We start from the raw sequence: 14999 nt of genomic DNA on the forward strand, positions 1-14999 counted from the left end.
CCCCACACACACACCCCCCCCACCCCCACACACACATATATACACACCTCCCCCTGTTTGCAGACAGAGTTACATAACGGCACGAGGATTTCTGGGCTAAGGGATGTTTACTCCCCCTCTCGTGCGGTTACCTTTATCTCCCCTCGCTCTTACTGCTTCTTCTCCCATCCTCACACACACACGCGCACACACACACACACACACACACACACACACATACACTTTCTTCTCACTTGTCATATGCTTAACACGTACCTTCCCTCACACACACATACACAATACAGACTTGTGTAATTCACTAGGTTCCTGATCCCCCTCTTATCTCAGGTTTTTCTACAACGGGACTGACTGAAGGGAATTTACGCAGATGCAGGCAGTCTTGCTTAGGACTCGACTGCCCCCTGTTGTCTCAGCTGAAGAACACACTTGTCTGGGTCACTGCAGAGTAATTCATTTCTCATCTTCAGCCATCCTATTCATATTTACTTTAACACATATTGAATATGAAACACTTATGGGATCAGTTAAAATTACTCTAAGCTAGACCTGTCTTACCTTTCCCTGTTACATCAATTAAGACACCTAAGAAATATTCTTAACAGTAAATACAAGAAGCAACAACTATACAGCCTATTCCTGTTGTATATACACGTATTATATTCCAATTTTTTGTCAGGAGCTTTTATCTTTGTTTTGACAAGGATATCTCAAGCACTCAGCACGTGTCTCTACCATTAAAACATTAAACTGGCTGCCCTCTGCTGTCTGGCCAATGTCACCACACCGCTCTGTTAAACTGTACAGTGCCCCACGCCTGAATACGCCTCTAATCATTTGATTCAACTTAAATAGCTCTTTTGAAAATTAGATAGTGACTGGACATACATTGGTAATGGTATAAGTGTTCTATTGATCTAAACTGTACTAATGGTCCCGCCTTTGACAGAAAAAAGGAATAACAGGGTGAATGATGGCAGAGCAGCTATGGCATTTAATGGCTAGCTAGATAACACATCATTGGACCTTCCAAGGGAGAACATTTCAAGCCATTTAATGACATTACAGCAGGAGGAGGACAGATGAGCAATAAGACAAAGAAAGGTAAGTGGAAGGTTAAAGATGTTTCCTAGGTCCACAGAAAAGTATTTAAAGTAAACAATATAGACTTATCTTAACAGTTTATTTTTCTGGCAGTTAAAGTAAAAGAAACCAAGGTACTAGGTTTTGTACCAACTGGAAATGATGGTTTTCAGATGTTAATCAAACATATTTCATATTTGGAAGCTAAATAATAAACATAAACCAAACATAAACATAAATTAATATGCAGTGTGGAATTGAGGCACATCATTTTATTTAATAACATTAGTTCAACTGGGATATTGATAAAAGGAGGGACCAGGTGCTATGAAAACAGAAGTCACCTCCATACACATATCTTCCACCACTGATACAATGCTCTCTCTCTCTCTCTCTCTCTCTCTCTCACACACACACACACACACACACACACACACACACGTGCATCAGTTAAAAAGCAGCATTATTCATTATCCCCTGATAGATCTGTGTTGCCACTTTGTTGTTCCAGATGCACAGACATGGTACAGTCAGTCAAATGTTAAAGGTTACAAAGTCAGGCCTGTACCTGACAGGCGCTCATGTTAATTTACCAGCCCAGCTTTGATAGTGGCTAGGAAAGTCCATCCAGTCAACAACAATGATTATTATCAGTGATTTAGGTGTGGGTCATGTTGTGGATTTTACACCTCAATAAACCTAAAACCGGTATGGTAAATTATTGTGTTGTTAATAAAGTTTTAAAAAGGAAAAAACTGGTGGCAAATGTGTACGTTTACCACAGTGTCTTAACTGAGTGCAACGTGAGCGGGCGTCAGCAATAAAATTAGTTCTACTGCAATGTTTTCTATTGGAACGTCCTAACTGGCCACAAGGCACGACGCATCATGCCATTTTGAGCTGTAATTTTGGCGGACAACCTGTTTTTTGTGTATTCCTGTCACTCGCGTTGTGCTGTGTTAACGAGAAATGGATCATTCATGAAGTTGAAAGGAGGAGTTATCTAAGTAGCAGTGGCAGCTGGCTGAAGGGAGATTGCCAGGGAGCAGGAGGTTTCTGGTAAGAAACTACAAACTACTTGGCTACATAATAAAAAATATTTGCTTTTGGCTATATTGTATAAAAAAATGTTCACAATATAGAAATTGTGTTTTCTGTTTAAAAAGTACAAACATAGGAAGTTAGCAAGTACTCACTCACTTTTTATTTGAGTGTTTATGTCTCCAGTCTGATCACAAGCACACAGCTGCCACGTGGTTTGTTTACATAACTTTACAGAAGTGAATATTTAACGGATTCATTGTGGACAGAGAGGGTCCGACGTCACATGATGAGACGTGATAGCTGGATGTTTGTATTTAGTTGAGACACAGTGTAAAACGGTAGGCTAAGTCTGGAAATGCTGCGTATAGAACTGCGGGGGCTTTTGAGCTCTGCAGGTCAACGATGTTGAAAAGCTACAAGCAGCAATACCCAATGCAAAGCAATCAGCCCGTTCTGAACAGTTACATTTTGAACTGGCACTGCGCTTGTTGGACTGAGCTATGTCAACCAGCTGCGCATTTTCAAAACAACACAAGACAGCTAACAGAGCTCCATAGAATCCAAATAACCTGAGCCATTACTGGTACATTTGTGGGGGATAACCATGACAATATGCCAAACAAACTGCGCTGAAAACAGGTAAATTTGTTCCAGAGTTAACACTAATAAGGATATAATAGATCTTATAGCAGAGTTTGCAATGGTGATTTAGGCACAAATCCATTTTATCATTAACTATTATCCAAACAAAACCTCACATTTCAAACCTAATCTCATTTTGTGGAAACAGATGGTCAACAACAACATGCAATGCGCAGTTAAAAATACATGAGTATCACATTTCTCCTTTCATGTAAAGAAAAGCTGTGACTACACAAGGCTTTCCGTGGGTTGATAAATACCACATAAAAATCCTTATCAGGTGTCCACACTCTTCCCAGGAGTGACCAAAACAACTATCCCACTATTTTAATACTACAATGGGAGTCATCCACAATAGGCCTTTGTGACTCAATATCTGTGTTCATGCTGCACCTCTATCAAAGAGGTTGTCTACTATTTATATGGCATTCATTACAGCAGAGGGGCAGAAATGCCTGAATAAACACACTAACAATCCTCCATCTGGTCAGCCAACAGCCCATTATCATGGGAGCACAATCGCTGGCAACCACTGCTGGATGAGGACTTCAGTCGAATTTTAGGGAATAATAATAATAATAATAATATGCTAATAGTGAACTATTGAGAGTCCAGCTGTTTTAGGACATTAAAAGTCAAATATAAGTATATATTTGTGACCATTTTTAAATATTTATGTCTTCAATAGGAACCAATGGGCTCAGGGCTGAGATCCACCGACAGGCTGGGAAAGTAGAAAATACTGAAAGATACACTAAAATATTATTCGGTTATGTTGACAATAGACAAATAAAAAAAATACAGAATATTGCCAGCCTTATCCTTTAATAATGCAGGCCAGGTCTGCTCAGCCCTGCTCTGGCCTGGGTTTGGTGGAGAAAGGCAAACAAGACACCACAACAAGAATAATATACTGTTTAAATTAGAGTGAGGGGGTACAGCATAGGAAATTGCACACTGCTGTTAAATTTCCATTTGTTCCTTGCCACACACACATACTGTAGATCTGTATATATGAGAATACATTTTAGAAATTGACTGACACATTCAGAGTGGCAAAGACACTCTGAATTTTTGCTCCGAGAAATGGACGAGTAACCCAGGAAGCAGAAAAATCTCTATTTTTGCACTTGTCATGAGGTTATTATGTTGCGTTGCTGTCACTGTGCTCACATGCTGTGTCATTGTCTTCTGGACTGCATTTGCTTAGAAAGAAACAGAACATCTTGACACAGATTAAACCTCAGCCAAGTCGGCCTCTCTGCTCAGAGACCAAAACACTGAGGGCAAACTGGGTTACAGTTACAATACTTACTGTTGACATATTAATAAAACTAAACCACAAGTACATATACACACATGCTCATACACAAAACCTGTTTGAACAATAACAGTTTGGCTGCAAACCACAGGAGCCAAGGCCGAAGAGTGCATCAGTTGTAGATAGAAGTTACAAAAGGCACCACCCAAATTCACTCAAAATAGTTCAGACATATGCAGGTCTGCTCACTCCTGCAAAAACTGCATTTAATTTAGGCAGTTTCAGTGAGCAAACCAAAGGATTTGAGCTGATTAGATCACTATTTTTATATTACTGTCTGTATTTCCCCACTGCCTAACAGAGCTTTTGAACATCTTACCGCTCATAGTTTTAGTATTACAATCTGCAAAATTACTATGACTCTCTTTTTACTCCCATCAGCTTCATTTCCAGCTGCAGCAGGCAGCTTGGTTTCTTAGCAAAAAGCTCAGATAAACTCACTGTATATCAGCTGCCCACCACCAAAAGTCAGATAAGAAAAGTTAGCGAATAGCTGGTGAACATATTGGAGCATTTAGCAGCTGAAGAGGTGGAGGCCAAGCTGAGCTAAAAGGAATGTGAATAATGGACTTATATTCGTCAGGTGGTCGGAAACACGACTCAAATAATTAATAATAATTAATAGTTAATGTTGCTCTTTGTCTGATCCATACATTTAATAAGCGACTATTTGCAACACTATAAAGATATTGACTTTTTATAAAAGGTGATAATATCTAGGCATTTTCATTTACATTTATTTTTTACTTGTGATCAATGTGCATCATCCCTGTCAAATACACAAATCAAATAAAAAACATGATAATAATATGTTTTAAGCTTACTGTGCTGCATCCAAGCGGTCAAAAAAAAAACAATTAATGCAATTAATGCATAATAATAATGTTGGAAATATGAGTTTTCTGATTTCAAGGCCTCCCTGCTTGCCAACTGCAAGATGAGAAACACGCGGCCTACTCTGAGCCCATCTTCAGCCCATTCCACTGAGCCCAACCGATCTAACGAAGACATATCTCTTTTCACCACTGCAAGGTCAAGGGCAGAGAGGGCACTTGGCTGCCAGATGAGTATCTTCCTTCCTGCTGCAGTCAGTCATCATCAACCACACTGGCTGGCTGAGCCAACTGAGCTCACACCTCTATCTGGATCAATAAAAACAGGATCACGGGTCCAGAGCAATGGGGGAAAATATTTAAATTGCTCTGGCTAAAATAAGAACAAGACTGAATGGGGGCTTTTGTAGACACTGGAATGATTACAAGGCAGTAAAATGCCAACTGTATCATAATTACATTGGCAGATTCAGACCTGTGAACAACACATTTACAGTCTTATATTATATTTATTACACTTATTTTATACAGTAGCAAGAAGAAATGTATTGTATACAGTATATCTAACTACGTTATTAGCCCCACACCTATGGTGTACAAATCTGATTTTCATCTATGGTTCATCTTTTTGTTCTGTTCAAACGATTTCATTCTATAGAGAGCTAAAAACAGGAAGGAGAAATTATCCCACCATCTCAGCAAGAGATTGATTTCATAATGGTACTTGCTTGATCTGAGGTGTTTTCACCTCATTGCAAGACCATTAGTGAGACAACTCTGGTGAACTTTACTGTATTACTATGGCAACCAGCAAAGTGGATGCAGAGACGTCCGTCTCCACAAGGCTGCAGCTTGGCCAGATCATGGCATATAGGAGGGGAAGTCCTTCAATGAAGCGCTCCCCATCTCTTAAGGGGAACAGCAGGAGATGGTGAAATTTGTTCCTACCGACGTGCACGGCTATTTTTCCGGAGGAATTGTTGATACACACTGGGGCATTCAAGTGGACAAATAAGGAGGCATTTTTACATTAATTCACCTGCACAGGAGGAGATGATGGCAGAATTTGAACCTCTATGGCTTTCTGTAGTCAAATATAGCAATGAAGAGGAGTGGTGGAGTGGTCATTTAAGGCCTTTCTTCCTTCCTGCTGGTGTAATAGTGAAAATCTGTCAGCACTACTGAACATCTAATAGATCATGTGAGGAGTGTAAGTATATACCATAAATTGTAAGGACTGAAGGCAGTGGTGTAACTTCAAAAAATACCTAAAGATAATAAAAAAATGTCTGTTTTGACAAAATATGTAGCAGCACTTATACACACATATTTTATAGTGTTTTTATTGTTCTTACCAATGAGAAAAGGATTTAACTGAATGCCCAGCTAAGGCTACTTAGTGGACTTCAGCGTGAAGCACAGAAACTAAGGAGCAACAAGCTACAGAAAAGACATGGGAATCTAGGTAGCCTGGCCAATTAATCTGAAATGTCATTAATGTGGCAGCCTCATAAATTAAACATAGTATGAAATGTATTGATTCATTTGCAGATAAATCTTTATTCTGCACTTGACTGGAGCTGAATGATTGTACTGTTTCTAATGCTAATCAATGGTAATGGTAAAAGCTTCCATTCCTGTCCCGATGGGAATTTTCGCCACCATTTGTTCTGCGCTGCTGCATTCAATTCAGGCAATGGCTGACAGGACCTTGATTATTTCAGACAGGTGTGTTGGTGACAGAGTTGAATCACAATGGTGCTGGTTCCCAGAAGACAGGACTGGGACTACTCAGAGGGGCAGTGGAGGAAAATGTTATAACTTAACTATTTAGTTAACTTAACCATGAGATTAAGGTTTGATCAACTGCGTTTTTATTCACCCTTTAACCAATTCATTCTCATAAATAAACGATATATGTACTAACCTACTACATACAACTCAGCCACAAAAGAGATAACACACTGCAAGCTATCAACTATTTTGATAATATATCTAAGACAAGCCACAAGATTGAAATGTAATTGACATTGTCATCTGCTAATACCATCAAAGCAAGTAGTTTCCCTGCTTACAAGCTGTGGTTTCAAAGGGCATGTCAAAGCGTGTATAGAGGAGGAAAATTAGACTACTTAAATATATGAAAGTACACATAAATCCACTGAATTTGGCAATGTAAGTCTGACAACTGAGGGGTCACTAAGGAAATAAACTGATGCCCTTCAGGGCGACCACTGCTGACTTGTGCAGAAACAGACATAGGCTATATTTGAATGTATGCAACAGTGGGAGCAACATGTCTGAGTCATACAAAATGAACAGACCATATGAAAACAAAGAAAAACATATCGCATTTTCTTTGTCAACATAGATATGAACATGCATGCAACTGCCAATATTTTGCGTAATGCACCTGTAACAATATAAATATTGTAGAAAGAATGGAAATCTGCGCGCTTTGCAGTGCCTCAGTTATTGGATCTGTGTGGCCATTAAAAATTCAAGTCACACACATCTGCCCATAGACAATGTGGTCTCACTGAGCAGGAGTCAAGCATCAGCACTGCTAGCATCTAGCCTATAGCTAACAGACAGGATGAATAAAGCCGGCGTTAAGTGTCTCCCTACCTTTCAGCACTACCACCACCTCGGTACCAGCAGCATCCTCCCCCTCCGCGCCGCTGCTGGATGGGGGCTCGTCTCCCTCAAACAGCTGGTTCACCTCCCCCTGGATGTCTGAGGTGCGCCGGGCGCCGTCACTCTTGGAGACGGTGAACCTCTGGCTCATGGTTGTCGCCAGTGAGACAAGCGACGGGCTTTCTTGCCACGGTGCGGGCTGAAGCGGACGGACAAAGACAGCGAAAAATGCTCTCACTTCTCTCGGTATTGTAGTCCACCTGCACCGTCTAGTAAGTTCTCCTCCGACTACTGTGTCCTGTGCGTGCAGCCGCTCTTTGTCGGGTAATTAACGTTATATGTGTAACGCAGAGTGGACCATCTCATCAACCGGTGTCTGGTGGCTGCCGCGCACCTGGGTCCTAGAGCCGATGTTCAGTGAGTTATATCGCGCTGGAAAGGAAAACCTAAACAATCTATTAATCACATGATGCGCTTTATTACACTTAACACATGAAAAATGCATTAGACTAGCTATTTTATTTTATACAGTTTTAATGCTTCAAGCATTTAGAGCAGGAGAGGCATTTACATATCTGAGTTGGCGTTGCTAGGCAACCACAGACTAAGCTAAAGATCAGCTGTCAGTCATCCAGCTGCCATTGATTCAGTGGTTCAGCTACAATAGCAGTTAAAGTTTTGTGTAGAACACTTGTTAAAGATGCGTAAAACAGATCCAGAAACCGTTTGCTGTCAGGGCTGGATTATCAACAAGAAAAAAAGGAAGCACCTTCCAACTCCAGAAATCCAGGGGTTAGCAAGCACCATTATGTTGTGTGAGCTGTTTGTGGTAAATTAATTTAACATATGTTTGAAATAATGCACTACTAAAGTACAATATCAACTACTGTTCTTGCTAATTTAATTCAAAGATGTGTTTGCAAAGAAGAACTAGTAAAGCCCAATATCAACTCACATTATAGGGGCCATGGGTCCTGCTTTAGGCCTATTATTTTATTTTGAGGCCCTGTCTTGGAGAGGGTCCTTAATTGTGTCAAATTCCATTTTCAATACCTTAATTATTTCAGTTTGGGCTTATTTGACATATATTACTTAATTTATTTTGTTTAATGAAATTGGTTCACAGCAGACCTGGGATCAGGTAGTAGTGGGTGGGTTATTGGGAGCCCAGAGACATGGCAACCTTGCCAGGTTTACAGCTTTAGTGGTTAGTGGTGTTCAGCATGTGACCCAAATATGCAAACAAGTACTCAGACTGGATTGCATTTTCATTACACTTCAATCACACCACTGAAGAAATCTGTATGATTTAGGTGGTGATTAAGAGGTGAACAATAGCCACTGACTAGCTTCACTGGAACAGTTGGGGTCTCAAGGGAATCTCAGTGGTGGTTATGAAGGAGGGGCAAGTGTTGCTCTTCCACATTCCTCATCCAAAAAGGACTTTTTCAAAGGAGACATTTTTTTCTTGTCATAAATCTCAGATGTTACTAATAACGGTGTGGCAGAAAGTAAGGATGGGTTCAGCAAAAGTGGGTGTAATTTTTTTTCACCCCTTACAATGATGCTATTTAATGAATACTGAAATAAAATTTACACCTGCACTGACTCCAAGCCACAAAACTTATTCAAATAGACAATGTTTTGGTGTGGGACATTTAAGCTTTGAGTTGTTTTGCAATTTGACTACATGCAACCAATACAAAATTTAAATCCTAAAATCTTCATTTCTATTTTTGTGACATCATCATTGTGGTTGGTGGTTGAAATTTGTTTGACATGTATTCAGGAAAAGCTGTGGATCTCATCAAACATCAGGGATTAAGTTGTAAATATAAATAACCATAATATATTTGCTGTATTTTAAGCACCCAGCACCTTCAACAAACGTGGGATAGTGTTTTCACATAAAATTGGACATTAATGCTGCATTCCTGAAATCAACAATGGATTGACGAAGTGGCTCAAGAAGTCTATGAAAAAGTTTTGCTGTGATGTAGACGTCCTTAAATACAGATCAAGTCACATACAAATGATTGTAGCATAATTGATTACAGTGCCTTAAAAACACAGTAAGATATTTAATTTTCTTAAGAGTTAATATATTGTCTTTGCTGTCAAAAAGCACTTTAGCACAGACAGTTTGTCTCATAAAACCCTGAAAAACCCAAAAAAGGTAAAAGGGTGTCTTGTTAGGTTTAAGAGTCTATACCTTTAAAACAGTAAATCAAACAGTAATCAATTCTATTTGAAAATATTTCTTAAGGGTTGCATACACAAACATGATTGGTGTTGTAGAGTGAATATTTGTTATAGTAGTGCCCTATAATCACCAACATTAATCCACCCTTGCTGAGCCCACTCATGGGCACAGTGGTGGTTCCAGACCAATTTTATTGGGGGGGCCAGGCTTGGGCCAGTTGTTTTGTCAGAGGGGCACATTCAATCCGGGACAAAAGAGACAAAGGCAATTTTTTTTGTATGTTTCAGTAACTTACAGTTATTATTTCAGTAACAGGATCTTTTCAGTAACTTAGTTACAGTTTTATTAAATTACATTATACAAAAAACCTTCCTGTTAACTTTAGCTCAAGTTACAGTACATTCTTTGATGCAACACATTTTCTTGATCACAGTTTGTATTTTGTTTCCCACTACACATTTCTCCATATTCATCCCTGTTATAAGTCGTGATGTGAAATATACAACAAAAAAAATATTTGATAGTAGGTCATCATTTGTGCATTATAAACGGGGAATACATTTTATGGCCGGTTGAAAACCATCACATACAGTATGAAATAATATGTATCCCACTAAATAGAAACTTCTCCATATTCACCCATGTTATTAGTCATGATGTGAAGTATACACAAAATTAAATACTTGACAGTAGGCCATCATCTGTGCATTATGGACGGGGATACATAATTTGGCAGACTACATGTCCAGCCTGGTAGGACCAGTAAGTTTCTGTTTTTGTGTTATTGTGTATGAAAAGTTCTGTTTAAATGCAATTCATTATAAAATTTTTATGATAATAATTTACCCTTTAAGGAGGGGGACTGAGAACAATTTCCAGCAATATCCAAAGGCTATCCATGCAGTGGAAACATGGAGACACAGAGGAGCGGAGAGGCTGCAGGTCGGATAGTTATGTTGAGCCTTTATTGGCTGATCGGTACAGCGCGTGTGAAACTCAACAAAGATGAGAAGGAAAGGACATAGCTCACTCTTTAGTTACTTCCATACACTATACATGTAGTTTACTTTTGTTTTCATATATATTAGATTATGTGCTGGGCCACATGGAGGTTGCTTCGGGCTGGATGTGACCCTCGGGCCACCAGTTCAATAGGGCTGTTGTAGACTTTTCCTTCAGATGGGGGCCATAGGGGGGTCCAAGGTCTGTGCACTGGCCCCTGTTGGCTCCCCCCCAAAACCACCACAGCAATAGGCAAAGTGGGGGTATTAGAGAGACTTTTTTGCAAGACACTCTGTATACATGTTTTTCAGTCTTTGATACATCATGAATGACATCCTGAAGTGTCAGCTGCAACATGGTCAAGTGATGATGTGCAGTTTTCATCTTTGTAAGTAGCAAAAAAGAAAATTAGAAATAACGCATTCTGTGTGTATGACATTAACAACCCCACAATACATATTACCATTGCATGTATTGAATACTGTGGCATAAAACGGCACTGTAGAGAATAAAATGGTATGTATCATTATCATGATACAGCGCAACTACACTCCCTTTGTTTTCATATATTGGCTGTAAGGACATCTTACTCTATATGAACTATACCTTTGTTTTTTTTTAAGTCTCACCGTGATCTGTGTTTAAGACCGGTAGTTTGGTCCTGCTGAGACACTCTGTCTGTGTCTCAAACTCCTTCAGCTCAGCAGCTGTGACAACTTTTCTCCTACCTGTTAAAGAAGTGATACATTTGAGATAAAAGCAATGATATTCTCCAACAAAAACTTGTGGACTGATATAGAGTTTATACCAGTTTAACCCACACCACTGCTAGCTCTGATGAACACATACTGGAGTTTAGATTATAGTATTCTAGAGGTAACTCCAAATGGAAAACATGATTTATGAATATTCTGAAGTTAGATAAAGGTGTGTTATATTAAGCTATTATTAGAAATATTACTACATATTTTCTTATATCATCTCCTTACTCAAGAGCTGAAGACTGTTAGGCTCATCCTCCTTTAAGACAATGCAGTAAGGATAGCCACTTTGCAGCAGCAGAGTTGCTTTACTACTTTGGGCATCTGTAGAAAACATTAGACATAAGAGTGTGGATGGTAAATAATACATTAAATCGTTTGCATTAAAACTATAATATCATAATCACATAAACTAAACTAAAATGTTAAAAATAGGCTACAAATATCATGATTTAACAATAAATAAATGACATAATAATATAATAAGATTGAAAACAAAGCGAATAAGGCTGTCAAATGCTGTTTTTGTGCATGGTTATAACATAGAATGGGACAGAACAAGCAAGTGAAACAGATGTCAGCATTGTGAATGTTTAATATACCATCCATTGTCATCTGCTTATCCTGCATACAGGGTTGCAGGGGGGCTGGAGCCAATCCCAGCTGACATTGGGTGCAATCTGTTTTAAAATAGTTAAAATGCTCCTCATCCCCGGACCAGCATTAGAAGAATAAAGATTGCCTACATTTTAAACTTAAATTTGACATTCTAGACTTTCGGTGTGTCCGTAGAGGTAAAGTTCACTGCAACACTAAATTCAGTAATGTTGAAAGCAAACAGTGGTCCAAGGATACAGCTATGAAGTACCATCTCCCAGACAACTGAAATAACAAAAGGTATTTGCATTTATTTTGTTTTAGGTTTTTTTTGTAATTTATTTATTTTGACTTTCAAATGTTCTGCAATAATCTGAAACATTTTTTTTTGTTTTGAATAGTTTTTCTCATGATGATACTGTCTTTCAGGAAAAAGAATCGTAGCACAAATAGGTTCTGTCACGATCCTGTCCTGAGCGTGTCTGGGTTTCAGTCCTGTCTGTGTGTCTGGGTTTTTTTCCCATGTCTATGTTCCTAGTCCTGTGCCTTAGTTCATGTCTTAAGTGTCTGTGTACTTCTGTGTTTTGCCCATGTCTGTCCTGAGTTCTGTTCAAGTCTTAGCTTCTGTCTGTGTTCCTTGTTAGTGTTAGTTCATTTGTGATCTGTCTGCTTGTTTATATTACTCTGATGTTTAGTGTTGAGTAACTTGTGTTTTGTCTTTTCCCCCCTCAGTAATCTGCCTGCCTGCTAGTCTCTGTTTTCCCTTCTGTCTCTCTGCCTCTTTATCCCTGATCCCAGTCACCTGTGTTGCTCCCGCCCTGCTCGTTAGTCACTGTGTATACATGTCTGGTGTTTCTGTTCATTCCCTGTCCGGTCATTGTCTCATGTCAGTCCTGTCCTGTCGGATGTCGTGTTTCTACCTGTTGCTACCTTTTGGATGTACCAGTTCCTGTCCTCGTGAGTTCTGTTCATGCCAGTTTGTCGTGCTTGGGATAAATAAACCCTGGAACTCAATCTCAGCTCACAGTGTCTTGCATTTGGGCTCACTTCTGCTGCACTCACTCAGAAAACCCTGACAGGTTCAGTAGGTACAGTTAAGTTAAGTCTAATAAAGCAGTTTAAAAATACAAAGTTAGTCATAAATGTGGATAGAGACTTACATCTGGACTTTTGTCTACTGGCTTCAGCAGCTTGTCGCAGGCCAGTGACGCCGGCTGGCACACTGAGGTGAGACTCAGCACAACAGCAGCAACACACAAAGTCTTCATAATGGCTCTGATGCGTGTCTCTCTCAGGTCTGTCTTATATTGATATTACTGACCAATTATTTCTGTTTGTACCCTACCCACCCCTGTCTGAGTGGGTACAGAGCCTAACTAAACTGAACATTCACCCTGAATGTTAGCATTTTCAGTAAGATTGAATTTGTGAAACAAACTGGCATGAGGCCGCTACCTTTCACAACCTGGGGAAAAGGGCCAGCTGGTCAGGTTGTATTTCACGTCCGTTTTGCAGTTTCATAGGAGTATGCTGGGTCCAAAATTTGTCAAGCAAGACTCCACTGTTCATACTACACATTGAGTCTAAGGAGGTTTAAAGAATGCTACATCATTAACAACACGCCTCCTCCACATGCAGCTCACGTGCTGTCGTGAAAACCGAATTGTGGGTAAAAAGAAATACAAAATGCGAGTTGTTTTTCAGACGAATTTGTTAAACATACTGCTGACGAATAAAGTCAACAGCAGACATACAGGGAAAGAGAGACAGAGGTGTGTGTCTGAAGAGAAAGGCAAGGTGAACAGATTAATATATTTATTGAGTAAACACTAAAAGGATGAGGACTTCCTAAAAAGTTTCAGAAGATCGGGATGAATGATAAAAGACTCAACATACTGAGGATCAGTCTCACATTCAGACATCTAACATTAGCCGGTTAGGAAGCACAATGGATGGGGGAGAAGTGATCTACAGTTTGTTGGAGGTGCTCATTGCTGTTTTGGTAATATGTTGGTTATTATGGCAATGTGAACCAAGCATTCAGCAACCTACCTTCTGCCTCATTGGCTGTGGCTGACTTCAGGGTTGGCTGTGTGGCAATACCATTGGCTGTGGTGGTGGACGGACCAGTCAAGACTTCATTCCACGGCTGTCTCTTCATCAGCTGTGTGGTCATCCTGTTGACGCTGGTCTCAGTTTTGTCTCTTGCAGCTATGGCAGTGGACCGATTCCTCGAGGTGTATATCCATCTCAGGTAAAACATGTTTTTTTGATGGTTGTACTGTGCAGAGAAAAATAAAACAGCACCGGTAAGATTCAAATAACTCCTAAAAGGCTTTGATTATTACAGTCACAAAATTATATTATTTTTATTTAACTTTTGGTATACAACTTTGAATTAATTTAGTGACACTGTGGTGAGAACCCACAAATACATAAATACAGATGATACCAATCGTTACTGCTTTACTCTATTGGCACAAAAGAACTGTAACACAGAGACATTCTTGGTTTGCACTTGCAGCATGTTGTCTTGTTGCAATACCACTGAGTTTTGCTCCCATGCTTGGATGGTACAACCACAAAACTTTGTCTAACTCAGTCAAGTCTATTGTCTGCAAGTTTATATCAGTGATTCCACTGTCATACCTGCTTTACTTCAACTTGTTTCTTTGTACCCTGACTCCTCTGTTGGTGATGACTGTATTGTACACGAATGTCTGCTGTACTATTCAAGGAAACCTTCAAGAAAAACCAGCAAACTGTATACAAAAACAGTCTCTCAGTTAATTTTTAATGGATATATGACTATGGAGGCACGTTTTTGAATACAAAGATTGATACATTTTCTTGACTCATCAGGATGTTTTTTATTAAGC

At 39.4% G+C, this 14999-nt stretch overlaps 1 protein-coding gene and 1 pseudogene across 1 annotated transcript in view; one reads left to right on the forward strand and one right to left on the reverse strand.

The window, feature by feature from the left end:
• Positions 1-8042, reverse strand: part of slc12a5a (solute carrier family 12 member 5a) — a 183240-nt gene extending 175198 nt beyond the window's left edge. Inside the window, exon 1 of the mRNA XM_046075103.1 lies at positions 7549-8042. Within this exon, the coding sequence (XP_045931059.1) occupies positions 7549-7708 (160 nt within the window). The 5' untranslated portion in view covers positions 7709-8042. The remainder of the gene's footprint in view (positions 1-7548) is intronic.
• Positions 8043-14068: 6026 nt separating this feature from the next.
• Positions 14069-14910, forward strand: LOC123986756 (annotated as a pseudogene).
• The last annotated feature ends 89 nt before the right edge of the window (positions 14911-14999 follow it).

This window comes from Micropterus dolomieu, linkage group LG18 (genome assembly GCF_021292245.1).
Source record: "Micropterus dolomieu isolate WLL.071019.BEF.003 ecotype Adirondacks linkage group LG18, ASM2129224v1, whole genome shotgun sequence".
Taxonomy (NCBI): Eukaryota; Metazoa; Chordata; class Actinopteri; order Centrarchiformes; family Centrarchidae; genus Micropterus; species Micropterus dolomieu.